Source organism: Macrosteles quadrilineatus, unplaced genomic scaffold (genome assembly GCF_028750875.1).
Source record: "Macrosteles quadrilineatus isolate MER2022 unplaced genomic scaffold, UCM_ALF_1.0 Scaffold_3__2_contigs__length_128488019, whole genome shotgun sequence".
Taxonomy (NCBI): Eukaryota; Metazoa; Arthropoda; class Insecta; order Hemiptera; family Cicadellidae; genus Macrosteles; species Macrosteles quadrilineatus.
In genome coordinates this window covers 109,374,596-109,401,660 of record NW_026542596.1, presented here as the reverse complement: position 1 = coordinate 109,401,660, position 27,065 = coordinate 109,374,596, and the positions used below count along the sequence as shown (strand labels likewise).

The following is a 27,065-nucleotide window of genomic DNA, read 5'->3' as shown; positions in this document are numbered from 1 at the left end:
TCATTGAATTCATTGCAATTTAATATTGTTAATCAGAGATTTGGGTTGATTCAAAATTGGTGCAATATTTGAGAGTTTTCACTGTACAACTTGTTGACTGATAAAAAAAGAAATTAAACCACAGGTTTTGTACTTTTTTACACGGTTTATTGTATAGAATAAAGATACATTTTTCCATAAGAGTATCAAAATAAAGTACAAAATTAGCAGCAAAATTTATTAATTTACATGTTTTAATAAATCTATGCACTATTATTCATATTAAAATAATACTGTAGTTTTAGTTTTAAAAATAATACTAAATAAATTTACATTTTATTCCTATGGTTTTAATACATATATTTGTAAAAAAAAAAAAAAAAAACTTTTCACTTATAAACCTTATCCGTTTAATCATAAAAATCTGGTGGTATTAAAATGTATGAGAAATTATTGGCTTATTCAAAACAGTTTGGATGGAAATTACCATAGTTCAAAAGTTTCAGCTAAAAGCAATATCGATGTTTTCTTATGTCTAGTAATATTTCAGTCAGTTGTCTTCTCTTAATTTGTACAGTCTTTTAGTGTTAAATTTAAATAATTACAACCAAGTTGATCTATTTGTAAACTTATACTTGTCCTCTGGTATATAATTAACGAGTAAAGGGCAACTTGTAAAACTTACTTTGAATTAATAAAAAAATGGCCAGTCAATATTAGTAAAGGTAAACAGTGTATAGTTTAATGACTGGGTAGTTTACCTGCCTCAATTTCAACAATCCAATTTATAATAGGATGTTGATTGTTTGTATGCTCAACGTTGCAATGAAAGGATTGTTGGTGTTGAGATAGATATAAAAAACCCTTTAATTATTGCAATCCTTATATATAATACGTGAAGGCGATTTCTACGAAACACTACTCCCCCAATAATAATTGATGGATTTTTACAAACAAGGTGTCAAAATTAAGTATTTTTTGTGTAGACGCCCCCTTTCACAAATTCCTGTAATAAAAGTCTTTGGGCTTTGCCCCACAGGCCATCAAAATCTCAATGTATTTCTTATGAAGAAAATATTTTATTTATTTAAACAGACGAATAATTTGTATTAATGACAGCTGTTCATAGTAAACACATGATACACACAACAGTGTTCGTTTTCAGTTTCGATAGATCGAGTGGAGTGAGCGTTTGTTTTCAGAGTATGAGTTCGTTTCCAGTTTCGATAACTGGAGTGGAGTGATTTATTACATTATCTTTGAGTTGACTCTTTTAAGTCAACGGAAATTGTGACTGTTATTCGTTTAAGAAAACGCCTTTAATATTTTGCAATCGCTCGAATTCGAGCAACAGATGCACTAGTTTAAAATAATAGAGGATACCAACAAATAATAATTCTCATCTCACCTGGTTCATTACATTACTGAAACAGATCAGAAGGTAGCCTATATTAAAGTAAAAAATTAAATAAAACACACAATATTAATGGTGATCAATATACAAACTTATTTACAATATCACTCATGAACAGCATGAGTGATATCATATGCAGTGGTGTAGTCGATAATTGTGTGAGAAAACTAACCATTGTCGCGGAAAATATAAGCTGCTTAACAAAATACTGTATGATTTTTTGGTCAAAGTTGGCACTTATTTTAATTATGTACCCAATGGTCCATTGCATCATTTGTCCAATTGTCTTTGACTATGACTTTTGTAAACTTATTCTGAGAGGCAGACATATTGGAAAACATGTGCAGTATGAGGTAACCGCACATAGTTACGTACAATACGGCATACAGACCAACCGAGGACAAAAGCCACCAGTTTCCGAGGGCTGCGGAAAATACTGATGAAGCAACAAATACTATGTTTACAGCAATCACAACAAGCGAAACAAGCACCATCACAGTCTTCATTGCCCTGAAAAACAATTAATTATCTGATGTACAAAGTTTAAATTTATGTTGGATTGTCATATAATAATACAGTATATATCTTAATCCTTGGAACCATTCACTTGTCCAAACTAAAAAAAGATTGAACCATCATAACTTAATATTTTTAAGTTTTTTACTAATTGTTGAGAAAATTTGATGTTACTACACTATATTAATTAAAGTTTTACAGTGGTTTTACTTAGGTTCTCTGACAGAAACAATAATTTAGGTTTAAACAAATTGAAATGGATTATAATATTTTATAGGTAATAAAAAAATTGTGTTAATAGACTTTAATGTTTGGGAAAACATTGATGATGAAAGAAAGATAACATACTGCAAACATTACAAAATAATTCTTTTTGCATACCAATTATTTGACCTTTTATGAGTATTACACAGACTAACCAACACAAGTAGACTTCTCATCCCATTGTAAATTTTGAAGCACGTTTTTCGTGTCTAGTTCATGTACGTGACACAAAGGCACTAGTGTCGATGAAACGTCGTTTCCATTATTTCAGGGTTCATTTCTTGATTTGTGCTTTACTGTTTGGTTATATAACTAGGGGACAAGTTATTGTTTATGATTAGATCGTATTATTTGGCTGAACGAGGTTTTAAATGGCTGTAATAACGGGAAACAAATTGTAAACAAAACACGACCTCTACATAAACCGTACATGAACTAACAATACAATTGTCTTCAGCTGTTCCATAAGGATGAGAAATCTACTAAGGGAGTATGTTTTATCTATGGTATTACTCAAGTTAGACTACCAACTATAGAATGTGATACTTTCTTAGAAAATGTACTACAAGTTTTAGTTTAATTAATATATTACTTACATCCCATTGACAAATTGGCCCATGAGACGAGGATTGCTTGTAAAAGCTATGAGAGGTAGAGTTGCGAACGGGATTTGAACGCTGAACATTGCGTTGAGTAGGTCATTAAGGCCGCTGAGTTCAGGTAGCGTGCTGAAGAACGCTACGAAGAATGTCGGCAGGATTGCAATGGAACGGGTAAACATCACTCTCTTCCATCTTACCCATTTCAACTGAAGAAACCCCTGTAAAATCAAACAAATTAGGATTAGATTATCAATATGATCAAGCATGATCATTTTTTTTATGGATTTGTTTTGTAAACAATTGAATTTATCCTACAGTTCCATTTTGTCACAGGTGATGGTAAATTTTCAACTCTTAAAAGGCACAAAATATAAAATTAAAATGCCAAAAATAACTCACAGTTTTGATAAAAAAAAAAAAAAAAACATGACTGAAATTAAGTCATATGTTTATCACAACCTTATAAACATGTTCATTGTTTTCAAACAAACAAATCAAAAACAGAACCGATTGAAATGATGCCTATAATCTTGACGGTTTTTCAATTTATTTTATATGTTGGGTTGCAGTATTTATTGTGTTCTGCATCAGAAGTATCACATTGTAAAAAGACAAATCCGGGTAGCACGTTTTTATATTATTTTGGTGTTGTACTATTCATTTATAAGATCAATAGTCATCTGATTCATCTGAAGAAATATTTCAACTGCACAATATTGTCTGTAAGTAGCCTAAATCGCTATGGGTTTTTATGGAAGTTCATTTATGAAACACAATTTCTTATTGGTCAGATTATAATAACCTATATCCAACGTCTATTTGTTAAAAAGATATTAAAAGTACTTAGCTCAGTTTTTTTGTGGTCTTCCAATGTTATCCTTACAGACAATACATAGCTTGCTAGATTGTTTGTTTATGAATATTTTTTTTGGGTTGGGCAAATTTTTATATTTTATTGCATTGTATAAGCTTTTAAAGCATATATTTTAGTGCCCATCGTATTATCGAACCTAGCTTTTAGCCAATTTTATTTTGTTGAGTCGTACTTCATTACAGATGTTGTGGAAGTTTTGTTTTGGCGCTCTTGTGTTCAATATACTGTTTAGAGCTTAAGAAGGTAGTATTATTTTGAAATTTAAAATATAATTACGTAGTGCTAAGACAGAAATTCATATTGCTGAATATGCAAAAATTATCTTTGCTCCAATTTCAACAAAAAAACTAAATTTCCCTCTTATTTTAATTTAATTTTTTTTCTAGCTGATTGGAAGTTTGGTATTTCCGGTATTTATGATTACTATGACTTTCATTTGGGAAACATTAGAGTACCTGATGCTAGATGTCCTCTCAACTTCATTACATGAGGTAATGCTTTAATATTTGTACACATTTGTAACAGTAAAGGTGGACTACTTTCCCCAATTAGCCTATTATAGTAATGAATATTGTCTAACCCAATGAATACTCTCTTAGCTTAGACATAAATTCCTATTATACAACCAACAGCACAATTTCTTTTCCTCTTTTCCATCATCTTAAACGGTCATATTAACGATACAAGCGAGTCTACAAAAGATTAGTACAATTTCATACATAAGCTATACACTGTTACTTATCAACATACTAGCCTATGTTCTACCAGTGTATGTTGGATTGGCTAGTCGGCTACAATATAAAGTTTAGTTTGATTTATGATTAATTGTTGTAGAGTTTGTTAATCTGAATAGATTTTTTGGCCTAGAAATAAAATAGTTTATTAGCAGATGCAATGAACAAAACTGGTCATAATGACTTCCTCTTTTTCCTGAAATCACACTATGTGATTCCTTCTAAAGGGGTAAATAAAAGACATAGTCTACAGGAAAAAAAATCTCAGTTGATGAACTAAGAGAGACAACCATTTAGCATTCCTGTAGTATTCCAACTTACTGTACCTACCACAATTTCTATTTCAATCCATATGTGTGAAATTCAACACTTGCGAAAAATAGGCTACCCAAGACAAAAACACATAAAAAATAATTAGCAGATTTTTTAAGCAATTGGAATTTTGCTTTTACTGTTATGTCATGATATTTAAAAGTGACAGTTTCCAACAGGGAACTATTACAATACTTTACAGTACGTCTAAGTACATCCTTGAGATGGCACAATTTTTGTAGGTACCTAACTGCAGTCTGTGGATCACCATAAAGGCGGGTTTTCCTAGCTGCGGAGTATACGCTGCAGCAGGGTGCGGCGGTCAGTGAATTTTTTTACCCTACCGCAGCCAAAGACAGGCTAGTGTTTTCCTAGACTTTGCGGGGTGCGGACTTCAAGTTTCAACAACACGAACTCCTCGCTATCCCGTTGCAACATAGACTCCACTAGAATGAGTCAGCGAGTCCCATAGTCTGAACTCCGCTGGGCCTGCGGCGTACTATTCCTAGGAAAACATTCTTACGTATCAAGTGGATTGTGTGCTCTGCGGACTCCGCGGGTTGCGATGTATACCTAACAGCTAGGAAAACCTGCATTAAGCAGGTACATACACCACATTCAACACTGTTTAAAATTGGAAAACTCCTATCAATATGAGGTTGTAAAATATGGAATGCTTATTTAATATATGTAGGTTTATCTTATGGTTGCCAGTTTCATGAAGTATGTTGATCTAAGCTCGATGTAAATTTTTGTCACGTGTATGGCATCATCAGGAGCAAAGTTTATATTTGCATAACTTTCATCACTTAAAACACTAAAAATAATTATACAGTACTATTTATTTATTTATTTATTTATTTTTTAAGAGGTTGGCGGCCTCTTTTAACCTTGCATTTGCCCGTCCACATAGACTAAGCGCCCGTGCGTGGATCGTTTACAGCAAAGCAAGGAGTGAGCCGGTACAGTACAAAGGTGAACTGTACTGATAAAATGTTATCGGCAGTGACCAGGATCCGAACCCACGACATCGCTGCCCTGGGCCTGAAGTCCGGGACGCTACCGACTGAGCCACCGACTCACTAATAAGCAATTTACTAATTTACTAAGCACTAAAAGCACTACTTAAGCACTAATTTACTTAATTGGTCGGCGGACTATTTATGAAGGGGGCCTCATTCCTCATATCAACACTTACAGAACCTGGCAACCATAAGGTAAACCTAAATATTTAATCAATTATTGTTCTTGAGACCGGGAACATTAAACAATTCTCCAGCTTAGTTAAAAGAAACCCACTGCTCTCATGTTTTGAATAATAATCATACCTGGGGAATTATGTACAGTAATTTTTATCCTAGAAAATGCTTAAAGTACATTATTATTTCAATTTTTCACTTGTTTTTATACTTATTATAAATTTTCAGATAAAGCTCAAAAATGGTCTGAAATGGAATATGGACCTTCCTTGTGTGCTCATACTTTGGTCTATAAGCTTAGTATTTGTAATGACGACTGTTCAAAAGTCTGACTTGTTGTAAGTAAAATAAAATAAAATTTTATTTAATAATAAGTAGGTAATTTACTGATAAAAATCAATTGTAATGAAATTAAATCATTGTTTCATGATTGCTTATCTTGGACTCTTCTACATTCTTGTTGCTATTTTTTTACAATAAATTTTGTGAATTTGTTTTTTTAACCTTGCTAACTATTAAGCCTACTACTCTTCCATGCGGGGTTTTTTACCATGTATATTTTGAAAAGAGAATTTTTTTTTTAAATCTTTAACTTTAAAAATGTTGTTGGATAATTAGTTGATTTTCTAACTAAGTTGCAAGGTTAAAAAATAAATCAATATCAAATGATAGTGTGTTAATGCAATTAATTTATTAACTTATATTAACTTATTTATTAACTTAATATAATTAACTTATGTGTTATATATGTTTATCAAAAGTATTTTACTGTACTTGGATCAAGTCTTTCTATTTTGCATACAGTACAACACAAAAACCTTTTCCCATAAGCCCTTTCCATAAACAATCATCCGATTTCCTAAATTTTGTTAGTCTTTTTTTGTAAGAATTGTAAATTTGTAAATTTTGAAAGTTATTATATAATTTACCTTTGTGAATAATCTACTAATAAAAATTATTCTATACCTAACTTACAAAAATTTTTTTGTATTTTCAATTCCTGGAAATTGAACTTTGTTTACCTAAATAAGTTACACCTACCTACTCAAAATATCACCTGTGCCATAAATAAAAATATAAAAAAAACTCCCCTAGTAGATTTGTCATCCTTATGGATCAGCTGAAAATAATTTTATTGTTACTTCTGTCTGGTGCTGCTAAGTTTGTGTTTTTGTTTACAATTTGTTTCTTGTTATTTCAGTCATTTAAAACCTCGATTAACAAAATGAAACGATCTAAGCTCAATCATAAACAACAACTCGTCCCCTAGTTATACAACCAAACAGTAAAGCACAAACCATTTAAATAAAATAATAGAAACAAAATTTTGTTGATAGCACCCAGTGTCACCAACATGAACTAGACACGAAAAACGAGCTTCAAATTTTACAATGGGATGGGAAGTCTAATTGTGTTGGTTAGTCTGTGCATCTACTTATGAAACTTTTGTTTATTTTTAGATTACAAAGAGTTTCAAATCTCCTGCGTAAAGATGGTGTAAACAACTGCCTGTCTTCTGAATCAATTGAATTACAATCACAAACATCTACGGACGACTGTGAAGATGAAGATAGTTCAAGTGAGCAAATAGACCCGCGATTGGCTGATGTATTGTGTGGCCGAGTTCCGAACACTTACACTCTCCCTGGTGAACATGTGGCTCCTCCCTCAAGAAGGAGTTTGCGAAGCAGAAAGCAGAAATTGTATGTTTAGGCAATAACTGGCAATGAAATTCACTTCATGTAAGAGTAGTGTATGATTGATACACTGTAATTGAAGTCATTCCAGGAGGTATTTTCTTTTGGTGTATTTTTAATTGGCGTTTTTATTTTTAAATTTACCGTTGAATAAAAAATTGGTCTGTCATAAATGTTTTTTGAATGTATAATTAAAGATTAAATATTTATGTTTTGGAAAATATTTACACTATTGTAAGCGATATATTAATTTTTGTAGTTATATGTAGAAAAGTGAAATATTTCTTGAGGACTAGAGTCAAATCACTTCATTCACTGAATTTGGGAAATTAATAATAGCTAATAATAAAATGTTATCTCCGTTCTAACGTAGACCTAAGTCCTTTTGGTTGCCTAGCAGACAAAATCTTGCTTCCCAGACATTTTAGTTGCTATTCAGAAATAGTATATTTAGTAACAAGAGTAGAAAGTGAGTCATTACATATTTATTTGATACCATATAAGTTTGTAGTGCGAGATTTATCCTGCACTTTAAATGGTCGAGAATATGTATAGACCCACTTTCACTTGTGTTTTGAACGTTACTTTTCGCTACACTACAAAAATTAATTTATTTTCTTAATTAAAACATACATTGGATGTTTCTTTATTACAGTTAGGGACATTACAGAACTCAAAGCATTTTTTAGGTTATGCCTTCAATTTATAGTTAATATTTACTTTGGTTGTACATTTTTGGTTGTTGAAAATTGAAAAAGTGAACAAAACAATAACAAATCTTTGTTTGTTTACGTCGGCAAAATCCAAAAAGATAGTAAACATAGCTTTTGTATAGTAAACATTCTTTTTCCGTAGTAAACAATGTAATGATGAATTTTTACAGGTGATAAACATATGTAACGAAAATAGAGCAATTCACAGTTGGCTAATGTGTCGAACATATTGTTGTTGTCATATTGTTGTTATCACTTGGCTTGCATACAACATAATCATGCATATTGTTTTTGCAACATACTAATAACTTTAATGATAGCCAATATCATTGACTACACACCTCTTCTATGGTATCCAGAGTTTCTCAAAGTGTTGTCCGCGGACCCCAAACTGCTCTGCAAGCAGTTTTTGAGGGTCCACAAAAACCATTTTAATCAAATTGATTTTTAATCACTCATACGAAGATTCAAAAATTCGCCAAGACGAAGATTGGACAGCCTACTGTGACTGTGAAAGCCTTTAAGACATTTGCTTATAGATTTGCCTGACGGATCAGCAGGGGACAGTTCTCTCTGGAGATATGCAGTACTTACAAGTGCATATTTCTGAAAATAACAGTTTTGGTTTGTTTGTTTGTTGGTTATTTATTTGTTTAACCTAATCCTTATCCTATTATAAATAAATCATCTTTTGAAATGATCAATTTAAAATACAAATTAAGGGGTCATCGGGGGGGGGGGGTTAATAGGGGGTGGTGGGGTTAAGTTAATTTTAGGGGGTCCGTGTTACATACATAATTAAAACTATGTGGGTCCTTGAGTAGGTGAAGTTTGAGAACCCCTGGTATATTTTATATGGCCAATATGTTTAATTACTATCAACAATTAAGTCAAAAACATTCAAATATGCAAAAAATATAATGGGGCAAAAGGATAAGAAGATCGTATGGCAATTTATTAAGACAATATTAATTTCAGTGTGAATAAATGCTCCTTATTTTACATATTTCTCTTCCTTATATTTGTACACATAATATGTAAATTCATAGTTTGGTTTTAAATTCACAGGTGATATATGAGCAGTATGAACAGGTATATTTCATATTTATTATGTTTTTAAGGAATATATTATACTAGCTGGCCCGACAGACGTCGTCCTGTCCTAATGTGGTTTTATGTCAAATGCTCGTTCATTTTCAAGATGAGCTCGTTCGCATCGCTAAATCATGTCCTGGTTGAAGCTCGTTTGCTACACTTACTCACCTTTAGGTTGGAGCTTGTTCGCTGCGCTCACTTGCCTTCAGGTTTAGCTCGTTCGCTACGCTAACTCGCCTCCAGGTTGAAGTTCTTTCGCTACGCTCACTCACCTTTTGGTTGCAAATTAGCTGTTGTCATAAATTTAAAAAATAATAGTGCTGCACCCTCTTGGTAAACCTATTAACTTTTTAATGCTAGAACATCACAGAATCAAATTGTTTAGTTGAACCAGCTGTTAAGATTCTTTAATAATTCCATTTAAATATAAGTACTCATAAAGTTAACATGGGAAACTCCAGAGCCACTGGGGCGGAGCCCTTTTGACAGATCTGCACCAAACTTCACACAAACCATCCTTGAATAATGATTAAAAATGCCTGAAAGTTTCATTACAATCTGTCGAGCGGTTTGGCAATCCATAATGTTCAAATATATATACTATACAACTTCCTCTTTTATAAATATAGATATCCAAGCAGAGATTTTTCTAAACAAACAACCAAGTATAACTTAAATTATTATTTACCTCCATGGTCAGTTGTCCAGCGTAACATCCCATCATTGTAGCCCCTTCTCCAGCTGCTAATACCCCCACCCCCCAGATGTACAGGGATACCAGCCCATACTGACATCCCAAGTATACCCCACTCTTGTAGATATCCAGTTCTACCACATCTGTGTTGTTCTGCAAAATAAAATAAACAATCGTGATGTCATTCTCTCTAAACAAAAAAGGAATAAGGATTCCATACTTACTTATTGCAGGGTCGTTTTATATCTCAGTCGATTCCAGAGGCCCGGAGACATAGAGTAAATGCTAGAGGAGCTGTTCTCTTTCGATCAGAAAATGGCTGATAGATTCATGACAAAATGAGCAAAGATAAAAACAATAGTTATTTGTGCAACTAGTGAGCAAAGGGAGCAATTGACTCACTTGAGAGAAATACTTACTCACGAGCCGTAGGCGAGTGAGGAATGGTTTCTCGAGTGAGGCAATTGCACTATGCACTCGAGTTGCACATTATATTTTTCCTACAGTTACCATAAAACAAATCAATTGGTAAAGAAACGTGAGATATTTTTACACAGAAGTGAACTTTTAATATGACATTTAATGTGAAGTGACAAATACAACAGTACAACAGCTGACCAGCTGATTTACAGCCAGTGCTGCCAACGTATTTCGCGCGCATACGACCTTGTCTGCATGTTACACGCTCACTATTTCGTGCCTTCATGTTGCAAATCTGGAGTGAGACAAAGTAATCAGAGTGAGACAATGTTAACATTGTCTCACTGATGAGCGAATTGGCCACTTTGCTTTCTCAAATCAGTGAGAGAACATGTACATTGTTAGGTAACTGTAGGAAAAGTCAGTTTTTTCTTGCTCAGCTGAGAATCATCTGACTTCTTTCATTTTTGCAGAAATCCTCCACAGATCTAGGTATTTTGTGAAATACTCCCAAGTAGCAAAAATCGTTGGCAAATCGTTGGCCCAACGTTTCTGTCGATCGTTGGCCAACGGTATGTTTTGGCACTCAGTCTTACGGTTGGCCAACCAACCAATTTTTGCGGAAGGGCCAACCATCCCATTGGGCATAAACATAAAAAACACAAAATAATAAAGATTTTGTATGCAAAGCATAATTATGAGTTGAGTAAATTGATTAAATAGTTAATAAAAACTTATTTTGGAAATAAAACGAAATAAAATTTTTAGGCCGGGACGGGTCTCGAACCCGGTACCTTCGACATGTGAGCCACACGCCTTACCTCTGAGCTAACTGTGATTGTTGATTTAAAGTGTTTTCAAGTGGTGAAAGAGTAGCCGAGAGGTGCAATGGTCACAATTAATACTTACAATATTTTTTATGCTACAGTATAATATGATTCTGTTAATCTGTTTAGGCCTCAAGTAGTTGAATTGTTTTTCTGGTAGTTGGAGAGGATAATAGTATTTGAATATAGATTATTTAATTACCATTAAATTAGTAGGCTACTATTATAATTGATTGTTATATAATTAATTAATCTTTTCTCTACAACTATTAAAAACTTGCTTAAATAAGTTAAAGAATATTTAAAAAAAAAATATAATAATAATTATTATATGTTAAGCAGGTGTTCCCCACTGTATCTAGTATCACAACATCATCTGACTACATTCATTATTGATCCACATTTTTACAATATTTTTCTTATATTCTGCTGCCATACCATTTATGTACTTTTAAACTAGGTGGCGTTCGCAGATGCATCCACAAAATTGAGCGGAGTCATCAATGGTTCACATTATATTGTTTTTGTCATAATGCAGTAAAAACAGTCGTCATTGGTGCATGCGTTGCGGGTCTAAAGTAACATTTTTACTCTTTGGGAAATAAAATTTGTTTTTAGCCTCTATGGAGTAAAACTCAGCTGTTGTCAACTCAGTTGTAAATTTATATTGTAAACGATTGAATACGTATCGAAATATGTAACGATTTGTGCTTCTTTAACTTACAGTCTACAGTCTCTTCCCATAGCATTTTAGCATTGCAGATACATTAATCCATTCCCACACTCAACACTGCCCACCTTTACTACTTCCTTCACCACCCCCTACGTCGTGGAGCTGTTTCCCTCTCTTCCCATAGCATTTTAGGATTGCAGATACATTAATGTAATTGCCAAAGACAGTTCCCACACTCTGCACTGCAAGCCTTACTACTTCCTTCACCATTTCCTACGTCATAGACCTGTTTCCTTCCCTTCTCCTAGCATTTAAGTATTAGATACATTTATCTAACTGCCCAAACGGTTCCCTCACTCTGCACTGCCAGCCTTTACTACTTCCTTCACCACTTCCTACGTCGTGGGGCCTGTTTCCTTCCATTCTCATAGCATTTTAGGATTGAAGATACATTAATCTAACTGCCACAGACGGTTCTCACAATATGTTCATACTTTACTACTTCCTAAGCCACTTCCTGCATCGTGGACCTGTTTTCATCACTTTCCATAGCATTTTATTATTTTAGATACGTTAATCTAATTGCCACAAACATTGCCCACACTCCGCACTGCTAGCCTTTACTACTTCTTTCACCATTTTATATGTCGTGGACATGCTTCCATCCCTACTCATAGCATTTCAGCATTGCAGATACATTAATCTAACTGCTACAAACGGTTTCCAGTTCCCAAACTCCACACTGCTCACCTTACTACTTCCTTCGCCTCTTCTTACGTCGCAGACCTGTTTCCCTCTCTTCCCATAGAATTTTAAGATTATAGATACCAAGATACCTTAAACTAATCGTCATAAACAGTTCCCACACTCCGAAAAACTTGCCATTACTGCTTCCTTCATCACTTCCTACGTCACGGACCTGTTTACCTCCCTTCCCTTAGCATTATTGGAATGCAAATACCTTAATCTATTGGTCATAAACTCAGATCCCACACTCCGGACAGCTCACCTTGACTACTTCCTTCACCACTTCCTACGTCGCGGACCTGTTTCCCTCTCTTCCCATAGCATTTTAGGATTGCAGATACATTAATGTAATTGCCAAAGACAGTTCCCACACTCTGCACTGCAAGCCTTACTACTTCCTTCACCATTTCCTACGTCATAGACCTGTTTCCTTCCCTTCTCCTAGCATTTAAGTATTAGATACATTTATCTAACTGCCCAAACGGTTCCCTCACTCTGCACTGCCAGCCTTTACTACTTCCTTCACCACTTCCTACGTCGTGGGGCCTGTTTCCTTCCATTCTCATAGCATTTTAGAATTGAAGATACATTAATCTAACTGCCACAGACGGTTCTCACAATATGTTCATACTTTACTACTTCCTAAGCCACTTCCTGCATCGTGGACCTGTTTTCATCACTTTCCATAGCATTTTATTATTTTAGATACGTTAATCTAATTGCCACAAACATTGCCCACACTCCGCACTGCTAGCCTTTACTACTTCTTTCACCATTTTATATGTCGTGGACATGCTTCCATCCCTACTCATAGCATTTCAGCATTGCAGATACATTAATCTAACTGCTACAAACGGTTTCCAGTTCCCAAACTCCACACTGCTCACCTTACTACTTCCTTCGCCTCTTCTTACGTCGCAGACCTGTTTCCCTCTCTTCCCATAGAATTTTAAGATTGTAGATACCAAGATACCTTAAACTAATCGTCATAAACAGTTCCCACACTCCGAAAAACTTGCCATTACTGCTTCCTTCATCACTTCCTACGCCACGGACCTGTTTACCTCCCTTCCCTTAGCATTATTGGAATGCAAATACCTTAATCTATTGGTCATAAACTCAGATCCCACACTCCGGACAGCTCACCTTGACTACTTCCTTCACCACTTCCTACGTCGCGGACCTGTTTTCCTCCCTTCCCATAGCATTTTAGGATTGCAAATACCTTAATCTAATGGTCATAAACAAATCCCATACCCCGAACAGCTCGCCTTTACTACTTCCTTCACCACTTGCTACGTCGCGGACCTGTTTCCTTCCCTTCCAATAGCATTTTAGGATTGCAGATACCTTAATCTAATTGTCATAAACAGTTTGACACTCCGGACAGCTTGCCTTGACTACTTCCTTCACCACTTCCTACGTCGCGGACCCGTTTTCCTCCCTTCCCATAGAATTTTAGGAATGCAGATACCTTAATCTAATCGTCATAAAGAGTTTCCACACTCCGGACAGCTCACCTTGACTACTTCCTTCACTACTTCCTACGTCGAGGACCCGTTTTCCTCCCTTCCCATAGAATTTTAGGAATGTAGATACCTTAATCTAATCGTCATAAACAGTTCCCACACTCCGGACAGCTCGCATTGACTACTTCCTTCACCACTTCGAACATCGCGGACCTGTTTTCCTCCCGTCCCATAGCATTTTAGGATTGTAGATACCTTAATCTAATAGTCATAAACAGTTTCCACACTCCGGACAGCTCGCCTTTACTACTTCCTTCACCACTTCCTACGTCGCAGACCTGTTTTCCTCCCTTCCCATAGCATTTTAGGATTGCAAATACCTTAATCTAATGGTCATAAACAGATCCCATACCCCGAACAGCTCGCCTTTACTACTTCCTTCACCACTTCCTACGTTGCGGATTTGTTTCCTTCCCTTCCAATAGCATTTTAGGATTGCACATACCTTAATCTAATTGTCATAAACAGTTCCTACACTCCGGACAGCTCGCATTGACTATACTTCCTTCACCACTTCCTACGTCGCGGACCCGTTTTCCTCCCTTCCCATAGAATTTTAGGAATGCAGATACCTTAATCTAATCGCCATAAACAGTTCCCACACTCCGGGCAGCCCGCCTTGTCTACTTCCTTCACTACTTCCTACGTCGCGGACCCGTTTTCCTCCCTTCCCATAGCATTTTAGGAATGCAGATACCTTAATCTAATCGTCATAAACAGTTCCCACACTCCAGACTGCTCACCATTACTACTTCCTTCGCCACTTCTTACGTCACGAACCTCAAGCTAGTGTCGTCATTTGATTATATTTATGATCCATACCACCGTTTATGTTCTAATATCTGTGGAAAAATGCTATCAGCTATTTATTTATCTACTGCATTCAAAAGTCAACAGCTGATCATATGTCTTTGTTAATGTGTCAAATACTGCTTCCATAAGGATTACATTGAAACTTTGAGACCCAGTGGGGCGGATTCCTGAGAGACTTTTTTAACGCCATATAGATGTTGGCACTCACCGATATGGTCATTATCACCATGCAAAATTTGAAAACGATTGATTCAGCCGTCTAGGAGGAGTTTGCGTATTACGAAATGCATAAAAGTCGACGTATAAGAGCTTCGCTCGCTTCGCTCGCTCCGCTCAATAAATCAATTTGTTAAAATTCGTTTTAGAATGTTTTATACTTAAACCCAACGAATGCCCAACGAAGGCCCAACGATTCTTTCCTTTGTAGGGCCAACGAATACCAGTTTCCGTTGGGCCAACGTTGGCAAATCGTTAAAATTTCTGCCAACCATTTCCCAACTGTGTCGACCATTTCCCAACGTTGGGCCAACGATGTGTGCTACTTGGGCTAGCATGGATTAACCCATTGGCACCGACTTACGAGCGTTACTCGTACGGCTGCTGCAGGCCCGGCGGCCGACTTATGAGTGCCGCTCGTGTCACTGCTACGCAGCGCTACTAGTTATTTAATTATTATTATTTTCCTCCCTTTTTGTTTCTTCTTACTTTTATAATGTTTATAAATATCTTGCTTCTTGATTTGCGTATTTATACTCAATTATTTTAGCGAATAACAAACAATTTTGTGATACCATGGAAACCAGATATCACCAAAAATCAGCTGTGGTAAGGTAAACAAACAATTTTTTGTCTACATTATTACTTATAAAAGTACACAACTTTTGATTTTTTTACGTAGGGAATCAATTGTACTTTATAATAGTAGTGTTATTTGGTGTTTGGATTAATCTTGGAATTTGTATATCAAGTTTACTTTAAAAAAATTGTTTTTAAAAGTTTTAATTCTATAAACTTTATAATTTTAGTTTTTTTAGTTTTACCAAAGATTACATATGCTATGCAAAATTTTGCGTAGCATATGTAATCTTTGGTTTTACACTTTGACTGTCCAATTACCACTTTTCTGTAGAACAAAATGGTGAAAGAATTATTAATTTACTACCTAAGGTTTTCTTTGTATGGTAATTAGAGTAAAAGTCTACAAATTCGGTAAAATTAATTGCCGACAGAGGGTGCTGCAGGCAGCGCATTAATTCCTTCCCCAATGGGTTAAGATATCTGCTAATAGATCCTTAGCCTCACGGATCAGCAGGGGACAGTTCTCTCTGAGATATGCAGTTTGCAAGCTATTTCTCTTTTTAACTATGTTTTGCCTGTACTCCTTTGTACTTAACCACACTTTTAACACTTTCTACTAAATAATACAATGATATTTTTGTAAAATATATTACTTATTCAGGTAAAATTGATTTTTTACTTACCGGAAAAATGTTATCAAACGGAACTTTACTATCCAGGCAAATGTTCATCTGAAAAAAGCAAACAATTTTAAAGCTTGTTTCAAGAATGCTTTTATTGATTTCATAAAGTTTCAAATACTCAAAATCTAGTTTATAATTAATTAAAGAATTTAACATGGTGTACTCTGGTTTTTGTTGTTTCAATGTAGATGTTCAAGATATAAAAATTTTCTTTAGTCCTTCAAATTAAATGTAAAACTCGGTGTCAAATGTACAATATATATGGAAAATGCTATCGATTATAAGAAAATATAAACTTTCACTGACTTGAAAAATACATGATTTATAGGCCTACATATAAGGTGCCAACTCTTAGATAAGTAATTAAGAGGTACGAGCACAATTGGGGTTATAAGTTTTTTGCAAGTGACTTAAAAATGAAAAGGATCCATTATGAGATTAACACTTATGAGATAAAGGATCCTTTTAATATTTAAGTCATGCGTTTTAGAATGACAGAGAATATAAAATCAAACTAAAAAACTAAACTTACCACATCCGCGTTTGTTCTGTGGTGCAAACCATGAGCGAAGACCGACACAACGATAATGTTGACCGTAAGGGATATTGACAAGCAAATTATACACTCTAGGAAGAAGTAAAGATTTGCTTCTTTTATTTTGGATAGCTTTGTTCGATCCACTGCTCGAGACTGAAAAGAGACAACCTTTTGTGATCCTTCAGAACATAATTTACATCAAGGGAAAATATTAACTTACTACATTAACTTACTTATATTTACTTACTAAAACACAAAAAAATAACTTACTGGCTAGGTGTTAGCATTTGCTTGCTATCAGAAGATATTGTTAATTCTTGTTCTGCGTCGGCCACTCTTTTCTTGATATCGGTTACACACAGGACTGCCACAGAAAGTCAATTTTTGGGCAAATACAAAGTTGAAAGGGGCCGCTGACTTCATAATAAATTTCAACCCCAAAATTCTCTAACTTGGATCAGCTTAGTCAGTTCTATAACAAACCCACATTTATTATCTCTCGCGGGAAATTTGAATTCCGCGGTCACAATGTGCATTAGTGAATTTAAAATTGATAAACGAATCACCAATGATAATTTGGCTAAATATTTTGAAACTTGTTGAAACAATGTAACAAAATCACATGGTACTAAATTGTTCAGTTGTTCTCTGCTGTCAATCCCAGTAATTTATTCCTTCATAACATTACCTTAATCAAAATTTCAGTATTCCATGTATCAGTACTCTTGACTATGACTATGATTACAGTTAGTTTATTATTAGTTATTCATATTAACGCAGGTCTTACATTTTCAGGTAGTGGTTTTAGTTATAAGGTTTTTATGTTATAAATTAGTAAATAAACAGTTCATCAAAAGCTGGCTTAGGGTGTTTACGGCAATGGACACAATCAGTTTCAGGGTAAAACCCTTCCCTTTAAAATAGACAGTTGCACCGCTTCCTAATTCTTCAGTTAATTATATTATTAATTTATATTCCTAAGTTTTAACCCTCATCTATCCACACAACTCTTTCATTATTCCACAATCCACATAGACACACCCCACCGTTACTATTCAGTACCGTAGCAATTATTAATTGTCACACTTAGAAATATGGTGGATTTAAAAGTAATTTCTATTTCCTACAGAACCCTGACTAAGTGGCCTTCCTTGCACTGATTATAGTACAGGAAGTTGCACAGAAGAGGTATCATCATTCCGTGTGACGTGTGGGACCGCCGAATCTGGAGGACGTTTAGTCAGTGAGGTTAGAAGAGCCGAGAAGTTGCGGTCTTCGCACTTTCCTTCCCTCTCTCGCAACTGTCCATCGCGGTAGACATGTCCCCGTTAAAATATGTTTTTGTATATATTGGCAATTGATAGTAACTCATAACTTTGTTCTTTTAAAAAAATAAATCAAGTGTTAAATTCTCAACTCGGCCTTTGATCATTGAGTTTTCCGCCCTTCCCGTGCGTGGTCGTTACAACCGTTGATCCAATTGCCGTGAAACTTTCTTAAATTACTCTGTTTACGCCTGGGATAGTTTGAAAATAAGGCATTTCCTTTCGATTCCTAGCAAAGTGCAACGGGTAAGCTAGTTAATTTATAAACATTTTCAGTTATTTATTTATTTATGTATCCATGGAAACTATCTCTTAAAACCCATTAAAAGCATAATTTTTCATAAAGACTATAATTTTTGATACAAACATATGCACTTCAAGTTTAAGCATGTCTACAATAATTAGAAGATCATACAACAGAGAATCTTCACAATACTTCACATACTTTGGACGAATTAAGTAGAAATCAGAGACTCTGAAATAGGACTTGTGGATGCCTAAAACAAAAGGCCTGGATCATCCATTTGTAAGTTTTTAATCGTACAGCAATATGGATGTAGAGATTTCATTTAGTTTGAGATTTAATTTTTTTTTTGCAATTATTGACTACCATCCAAGTCAATAATTGTATGTGACAGGTAGCAATGTTATTGCAAGTGTTTTCAGGAACCTTTTTGGAAAATGTAAGAATTTATAAATATCCCAATTATGGTACGTAGTTGGTTTTGCACCTCAACTATTTTAACACGTTCACTGCTAATGACGCACATGTGCGTCATAAGTATATTAGCAGATATATAATACATGATGTATATAATTACATAATATATTTTAATCCACAATTTATAGTATAAAATTTATTTAATTAAAGATATATTGTCACTCAATTAACATGATCATGTTAATGTTTATGTTTTTTAGCCATTTATAAAAGTATTACATATCATTAGCAGTGAATGTGTTAAAATATTTAGCATCCCTTTGAAATATTTAAGAATGAGAATTTTTAGTAAAAAAAAATGAAGAAAAGTTTGCTTTTATTGTAACTGATAATTTGTAATTTGTTGTCGCTCTTGAAGCTGAACTTTTCGACTTTTATTAGAAGACCTGAGCTGTTAGAATATCTGACTTCAGGAAACCTACGACCACAGTACCTTTCTGCTGCATCTTAACTCTGATCCAAGAAGGACACTGTCGATGCTCAAGCAGATTGTTAATATAAACTGCAGGAGCTTTGCAACAAAAGATAAGTACTCATTATACAATTTATAAATATTTAACTATTCCATAAACCTGCAGCTGAGTCATCTATCATAAAAATCTTCGATTGACAACTGCCTCAATGAAGGTGTTATCCGTGAGTAGCAGAGTCGTCAACCAGTTGCTGGGGCCAGTCTCGGGCGATGACAGGTAACCAGGCAACATTACGCGGCAGCAGTCGTCTTCAGTAATAATCGTCGATTGACAACTGCCTCAATGTGTTGTCCGTGTGTATCAGAGACGTCAACCAGTTGCTGGGGCCAGTCTTGGGCGATGACAGGTAACCAGGCAACATTACGCGGCAGCAGTCGTTCTGTAGCAATAATCGTCGTTTTACAACTGCCTCAATACAGGCAGTGTCAACCTCTTCTAAAAAACTATGAATCATAGGTATGTATAAAGACAATATTAATTCTTTTGTGATTGTTTCTGCTCGTGTAATGGTAATGTTGATCAACTGCAGAAGAGATGCATTACCACATCAGAGATTATTCACTGTTCAATGAAGGATAATGCCGAAGTTGATGAAAGTTTGGTGGATTATGTATGCAATGGATGCAGCTCAGGATCAACGTCGTAGGTTATTTCATCCTTCCAAGAGTTAATGTCCCAAGAACTTAAAAAGTGGCAAAAGCTGCAAAGAAAGACTCCAGTTCCAGCATCCCCCAGATTGAAGTGAAACTCAAAAAGGATGTCTTCGTATCCATCCCACTCTATCAAGTTGCCAAATGGAGGGAAAGATTAGAACACGCCAGCATTAGTCACAGCAGTCTGAAGCCAGTTCCCACCATGGCTGTATAGTATGAGGAATACATTCGAGCAATACATGAGCATGTGAATTTCGAGCAAAACATTGCATTACAGAATGAACCAATATTACCCTAACTGATCCAGTCGAGACACTAACAAAACTGTTGGATGAGGAGGTCATGTTTCAACGTAGCTTTGGTTTGTGAAACAAATAATTTAAAAAATGATAAAATTGTGTATGACACTCATTAAAAATGTCTGTGAATTTTCTTCACATAGGATAATTAATTATAAAGATGGAAAAGGAACGGTATTCATTAATAAAAGCTATTATCTTCTCTTCATTGTAATCATTATATTTAAAATGGTTTTGGAATGTATTAATTTTTTTTACCAACTTTGATGAAGAGCTGATATGAACTTGGTGGTAATCTGATGGGTCAATTTATATAAGGTTTAATTTTCTTCAATAGGTAGCAAAAAATTGTTCAATTTTTTATTCTGTTGCAATTCTCAAATTATTCAATAGCAGTTAATAAAGAGACCCGTATTGAGAAGAGGCTAAGAATGCAGACTGAGAATATAATATTAGAGGGTAATGCGGTTGGAAGGCGACCTCAAGGAAGACCAAAACAGAGATGGTGGAAATAAGTGAAAGCAGACATGGAGAGAATTGGAGCAGTAGAGGAAGGTGCAGAGAGGACCGGATAATGTGGCAAAGATTTGTTTTATTTTTTGTGTGTGTGTTTTTACGCCAGTGGCATTTTTAACGTATTGAAAGGGAACGGTCCACACCCTTTATATTGCGGGTGAGGCTAAATGACACCTACGATATAAATGGCCCTGGGATTACGTAAGTTAGTTTTCTTTACATTGATGTGTCCTCCATGGTCAATTTTAATTTTGTGTTTAGAGTTGATTAGAGACTTGGTCTAATGAGTACTAGCCCTACTACTACTACTACTAAAGATATCACTTAACAACAAGGGTAAAACTCTGGCATTGAATTTCACTTGACAACGCAGTTGGTGCAAACAAATCTACGAATTGTAGGAACGCAATAGTTGCTAGATCCAAAAAGAACTCTCATGGCTCAAACGAATCAAATTTCTCTTGCCAACTTACCTTGACCATCCCTGAGTGCAGGTAGAGGTTATGAGGTGTAATGGTGGCACCGATGATTCCGATCGCTTGTAACGCAACAGAACTGTCACAGTTTTCGCACCAAGGATAAAAAAGACCTTTCACAATCTCGACACCGTCTGGTTTGGCGATCCAAAACTGCACAGATAGATAGGAAGTTTTAACAATTTGTCAAATGAGGTTGTTAAGAAAATGTGTGTTAGAAACAATTTTACCATAATATGGATTTAGTGTACAATATTCTGTGGGATTTAAGTACACTTTTATTTATATTGTGCATGAATTATTGTTATAAAAATCTTGGACTGTCCACTGTCCGGTAAAGATTTTATTAGAATTTCATCATGAAATTTAAATAAACTCTTTCTTCTACACTTTGAACACTCTCATGATTACAGAGACTACTTACTGGTGTTTACGGGAACTATTACTGCTACAAAGAAGTAAATCAATCCAACCTGATAACCAAAAGTGACAACCATGATTGTGACCAATCCTGCAAAGAACATCTCAAGTTTCCGAAGACCGTATCTATCTATCATGAGAAACATGAAGGTGTCTATAACTGTCAGGACCACACCCAGCCATAGAGGAATCCTGCAACAACAAAGAAATTCTTTACTTTAGATTATTAATTATGAATGTTCACTAACAAGACTACAAAATCGCGTTACTCATCTCCATCGATACTTTCCTTAAAATACCTCCCTTAGTATGGTCGCCATTTCAATTAAAAGTATAAAGTAGCCTATTCAAATTACCAATGGCCATTCAAACCTTAGAAGCTATAGACTCATCAACTATAACTGCTTCCACTTATTCTAATCTTTGTCGGTGCTTAAGCTACCTTATCATTCATCATCCATCTTCTTTATTAAGAAGTGTTTCATTTGGTCCATAGTTTTGGGCCCCAAAGATCAATCTTCTTCAGATTTGAATCACCGGACACCCCATCATGGAAATCCCTAATGGCATAATTTAAAAGCCTAGCCAAAATTAAAGTTCCGAACAGTTCCAAGGTAGCGATGTAAGAGAAATTTGAAGGTGGGATTGGTTGGTAGTGCTTCAAGTCACACACTCTATTCGTAAAATGTTTCCCAACTCCTGTCACAAGAAGTAAAACTTCACCTTTTCACTTTTTCTTTGGGCGCCTATGGGAGAGGGTAAGTTGAAAAAGTACTACTTAAATGTTGAGGGCTGCAAGCTACTACCATAAAAGACAATGTGTAAGACTCAGACTCACAGTTTGTTGGAGAGCAGATAGAGTGCAATGGCTGTTCCGATGACTTCTTGCATGTCAGCACCGATGATGGCCACTTCTATCATCAGCCAGAGGAAGAGACGAGGCAGTGTCGGGTACTGGAGGTGACACATCTCTGCCAGATGTCTGCCAGTCACCACTCCTAGCCTTAGAGACAGGCGCTGCATCATCAGAGCCATCAGAGTAGATGTCAGCAGAATCCATAGAATCTGATGACAGAATAGGAAAAGAAGATTCTCATTGTTATAGTTGTTACACTTGAGGTCAGTGGATTCAAAAGCTGTGCTTATGATAATTTAGTTTGATAAAAATATAATATTTATGAAAAATATAAACAATTCAAGTTTTTTTTTCTTTGTTTTACTATTTTAAAATAGAGTTTTAAAAATAATATAACCAATTTTAAACCTTTTACTTTCAATTAAATTTAATTTGAAGTACATGTAATGTTTTGTTAAAGTTTCTCACAGCGTATAGCTTGCATTTTTGCTTATTGATAAAAATAAGTATGTCATGTTGTAAGAGGGGTTTTTTTTTAATTCGTGAATTAATGTTAAATATTGCTTACAATAGAATTTCAATAAATCAACTAAGTTATAGTATGCTTTAGTGACAATAAATAAATAAAAAAAAAAACATTTCCTAAGTAGATAAATATAAAAGAGAATTGAATGCACTTGCAATGCACATTAACTCAAAAACTATAAGTTGATTATTTGATTAAGTTGATATGTTTATAATTTATATACACTAAACAAATACAAATAAAAAAGCTTACCTTATATTTTGCTTTCACCCCAGACTGAAGGTCATTCTCGATGTTGCCAGGGTCCATATAGGCGACAGAGAGTAGGAATCCAGGACCCGTAAACGCCCATAGTTTCCGGAATGAGAAGCCATCCTGAACAGAACCCGGATCACTATCAGGAATGGCAATCAAGCTAACAGTTTGTTTACGAGTCTCGTAAGATACAGGCATGACTAGGCTGGCTTGTTTTAAAAGAAATGAACACCATATCAGTAACCATATCTCACTGGTGATATTGAAACCTACCAAGGCTGGTGGCATAACAAACTAACACCTTACCTTGTTGTGAGCAAAAAACTTATATATGATTTGTTCACAACGGTATTTTATGTTGTTTGTTGAAAGTCATAGTCCCTCCCCTATTTTGTAATGATAATCAGTGTTTTTTTCAGGGATTAAAAACCTGAAACAATTAAACCTATCAAAAATAGGTTCAGATCTGCATGACTTAAAAATGATTTTAAATCAAAAGCTTCATTTTTAATTAAAATAATTTTATACCTTTGAAATATAATTGTATGATGTTTCAATATATTTTGAACATAAAATCCAGATGCTCAGAACCCTATTTTGTACAGAAAAAGGCACACAATCCTAAAGTGGCTTGGAATAGAGTCAGCATTTAACAGACAAATATTAGTATATTTCATGACTAGGGTGTAAAGTGACTCTTTTCGACCCAAGCTCAAGAGCGAGGGTTGAAAAGACACTTTTTGCCCGTGTGATGAACTATATTTATTTTTTTGTCATACTGCATAATTAATTCAAAAACTAAGCTATGGAAAGAATAGTATATTTCATTACTAGGACCGAAAGTGGCATTTTCCCTCGCGCGCTCAAGTTTTAATGTGAGGCGAAGCCGAACACAGGGAACCCCAATTTCACGTGCGAGGCGAAGCCGAGTATGTGAGAGCTATTTTTACGTACGAGGCAAAGCCGAGGACGGAAATAATGGAGCAAGTGCCCGATGATAACTTTCGGTACGAGTTATGAATGATACTTTTCATCACGGCGCAAAAATACACAAACACAGATTAGCAGACCTCAGTAATATTATAACTATTTTATATTTCTCAATTGATTTGATTGAACATCAAAATAAAATAAAATGTGCTAAAAGGAAACCTACGTATATTTCTCAATAAATTTTGTTTAAACATGAAAATAAAAGAATAAAACAACTTTTAACAATACATCCAGCTGATTCAAATCATTAAATTAAACCGTAACAAAACACTAGCGCGCGTAGAAAATAAATGGATAACTAATTGAGAGCGAGGGAAAGTAAATTTAGAGCGAGGGAAAATCAGCTGATCGATTTTCCCTCGCCCTAAATTAGAGGCTTGGGAAACGACTACTTTCATTGATGTCAGCTGTTATCGAAAATAGTTACTTTCGTTACGGAGTGATGAAAAATACTTTTCATGTAAAGATAGTTATAAAATTGGTACCGGTAATTGATTGATTGTTTTATAACCTCTCAAAACTGTGTATTTACAGCCTGTTTTCAATTTTGCTAATGCAATTAAGCAGCTGTTACAAGTGATTCAATCATAATATGATTGTGTACTACCATGGATTTGTCAAAATACCCACAAGAGAATGCTAAAACCTATAATAAATCAAATGATAAATAATTTTGATCCATGCGATTGCTACAATAGACATTTACCACTGTACCCTTTTTTAGGGAGTAAACATACTACTGTACTTTAGTCCCGCAACGTTTGTATAAAAAACGGCTGTATTTGCAAAAAATTTGTTTATTGCACCTTTTTTGTTGAATGTCCCTAACATAAACTATTTTTTAAAAGCAGTCAAATTTGCCATACCAAAGTATGAATATGCCCCTCATCTGAGTTTGCGAAGAACACAACTGTAAAACAACTGTTAAAAAACTAAGGGCAAAACTTTTAGCATTAACACCCACATGTGATTGCAGGGTTTAGCTACATAAAAAAATAAACGGTATCAGCAATCTGACACATACTTTCTCCTATAAGCTTGTCATAAATCTTTATCAATAACTGGTGGGAGTAACTATGATTTTTTAAGGAAAATCACAAAAGTTGTAATAGCTTTTTAACTGTAATTTTTACAGCAATGGCTGTAGCCTACTATTTTGTTTAATATTTTTAGCAGCTGTTCAGTTAGAAATGGTGAGTAGTTCTGTTCTTTTTATTGGTTTTAATGAAAGGCTGCATATACATCATATCCTAAATTCATTAGATATTAATCTTTCTATCCTATAAACACTCACCCCTTTAATCGATGGTATATTGATTTTTTCATCCTCATTTTCACACCCAAGTTCAAAAGAAGCCATGCTCGCTCAATCCTCAATGGTTTCATCCTAACAGTTAATCTCACAATGGTATCAATTTGTACTGGTTTAGCTTCACACTAGGTTGCTAAAATAGATCTTCGTACCATTGACTAATTTATAGTCAATGCCTGTACCTGTTGAGCCTTTGTTTGTCCAGTATGTTAACTGTATTCTGTATACAAAAACAACTCTAAATAATCTTTAAACTGATTACTATATAGTTAAATTAATTTACAGTACATCCTATAATATGTAGATGAAACGGTAAAACTCTTAGATAAAGAAAAGTGTTGTTTAATCTCTTAACTTCTTCTTCCAATTTATTGTAAGGTACAGTGATCATTTGTGTTGGATGTTTTCTTTTATCATACATGTTTGTTTAAAGTACTTTGTAAATAAAATGCAGTAATAAAAACTATAAATTGTAGGTAAAAGTACTGTGCATTAGTTTTTACTACTGTGGTTTAATATTTCTTGTAATAGTTTTGGCGAGAAAGCAAATTTTCCATGAATAATAAAACCTGAAGTAAACTTACTGGTATGTATTCAATTTTCAGATAAAGAGTTCATCCAATGTTTGGCTCTGATTTTATTAATAAAGAAATTATTGATTTGTACAAAACATTCCACAGAATCCAAAATGTCTGACCATTCTCTGCAACACTCAATAAAATAATGTATATGAGATATGCCAATAGATATGCAAAACATGTAAATCAAATCAAATTAAGGGCTTGGATAACAAAAGTATATTATTGTAGTCATACATATATTTTCTGCATAAATTTGTTTCTTATTGATGAAAATAATTTCAATGCATTTTGATCCCTATACTCAATTATTTTATATTTTATAATGTAACTCAGTGTCAATATTATCATAGATAAATCGCTTAGTCTATGATATTATTAGGTACTTTCTGTACATCATATTGTAAAGGGCCCTACATATATTTATGTATATACATTACCACTGATTCTGCCTCCTAGAAGTTTAATTGGAAAAGGAACACACAAAAAAGTAGATTTTTTACAATTAAGAGAAACTGCTCAATATGATTTCAGGTTTAAC

At 34.6% G+C, this 27,065-nt stretch overlaps 1 protein-coding gene across 1 annotated transcript; it reads right to left on the bottom strand.

Annotated features, from left to right (window-relative positions):
- Positions 1 to 248: 248 nt before the first annotated feature.
- LOC128989574 (protein Malvolio-like) lies at positions 249 to 27,065 on the bottom strand. Its single transcript, XM_054411482.1, has 11 exons — positions 26,965 to 27,065; positions 25,929 to 26,021; positions 23,639 to 23,761; positions 22,843 to 23,069; positions 22,058 to 22,196; positions 21,582 to 21,737; positions 17,116 to 17,274; positions 16,584 to 16,631; positions 10,088 to 10,246; positions 2,770 to 2,993; positions 249 to 1,903 (listed from the first exon to the last, which is right to left on the bottom strand). Exons 2-11 carry the CDS (start codon positions 25,992 to 25,994, stop codon positions 1,636 to 1,638), a joined length of 1,569 nt encoding a protein of 522 aa, XP_054267457.1. The 5' UTR covers positions 25,995 to 26,021; positions 26,965 to 27,065; the 3' UTR covers positions 249 to 1,635.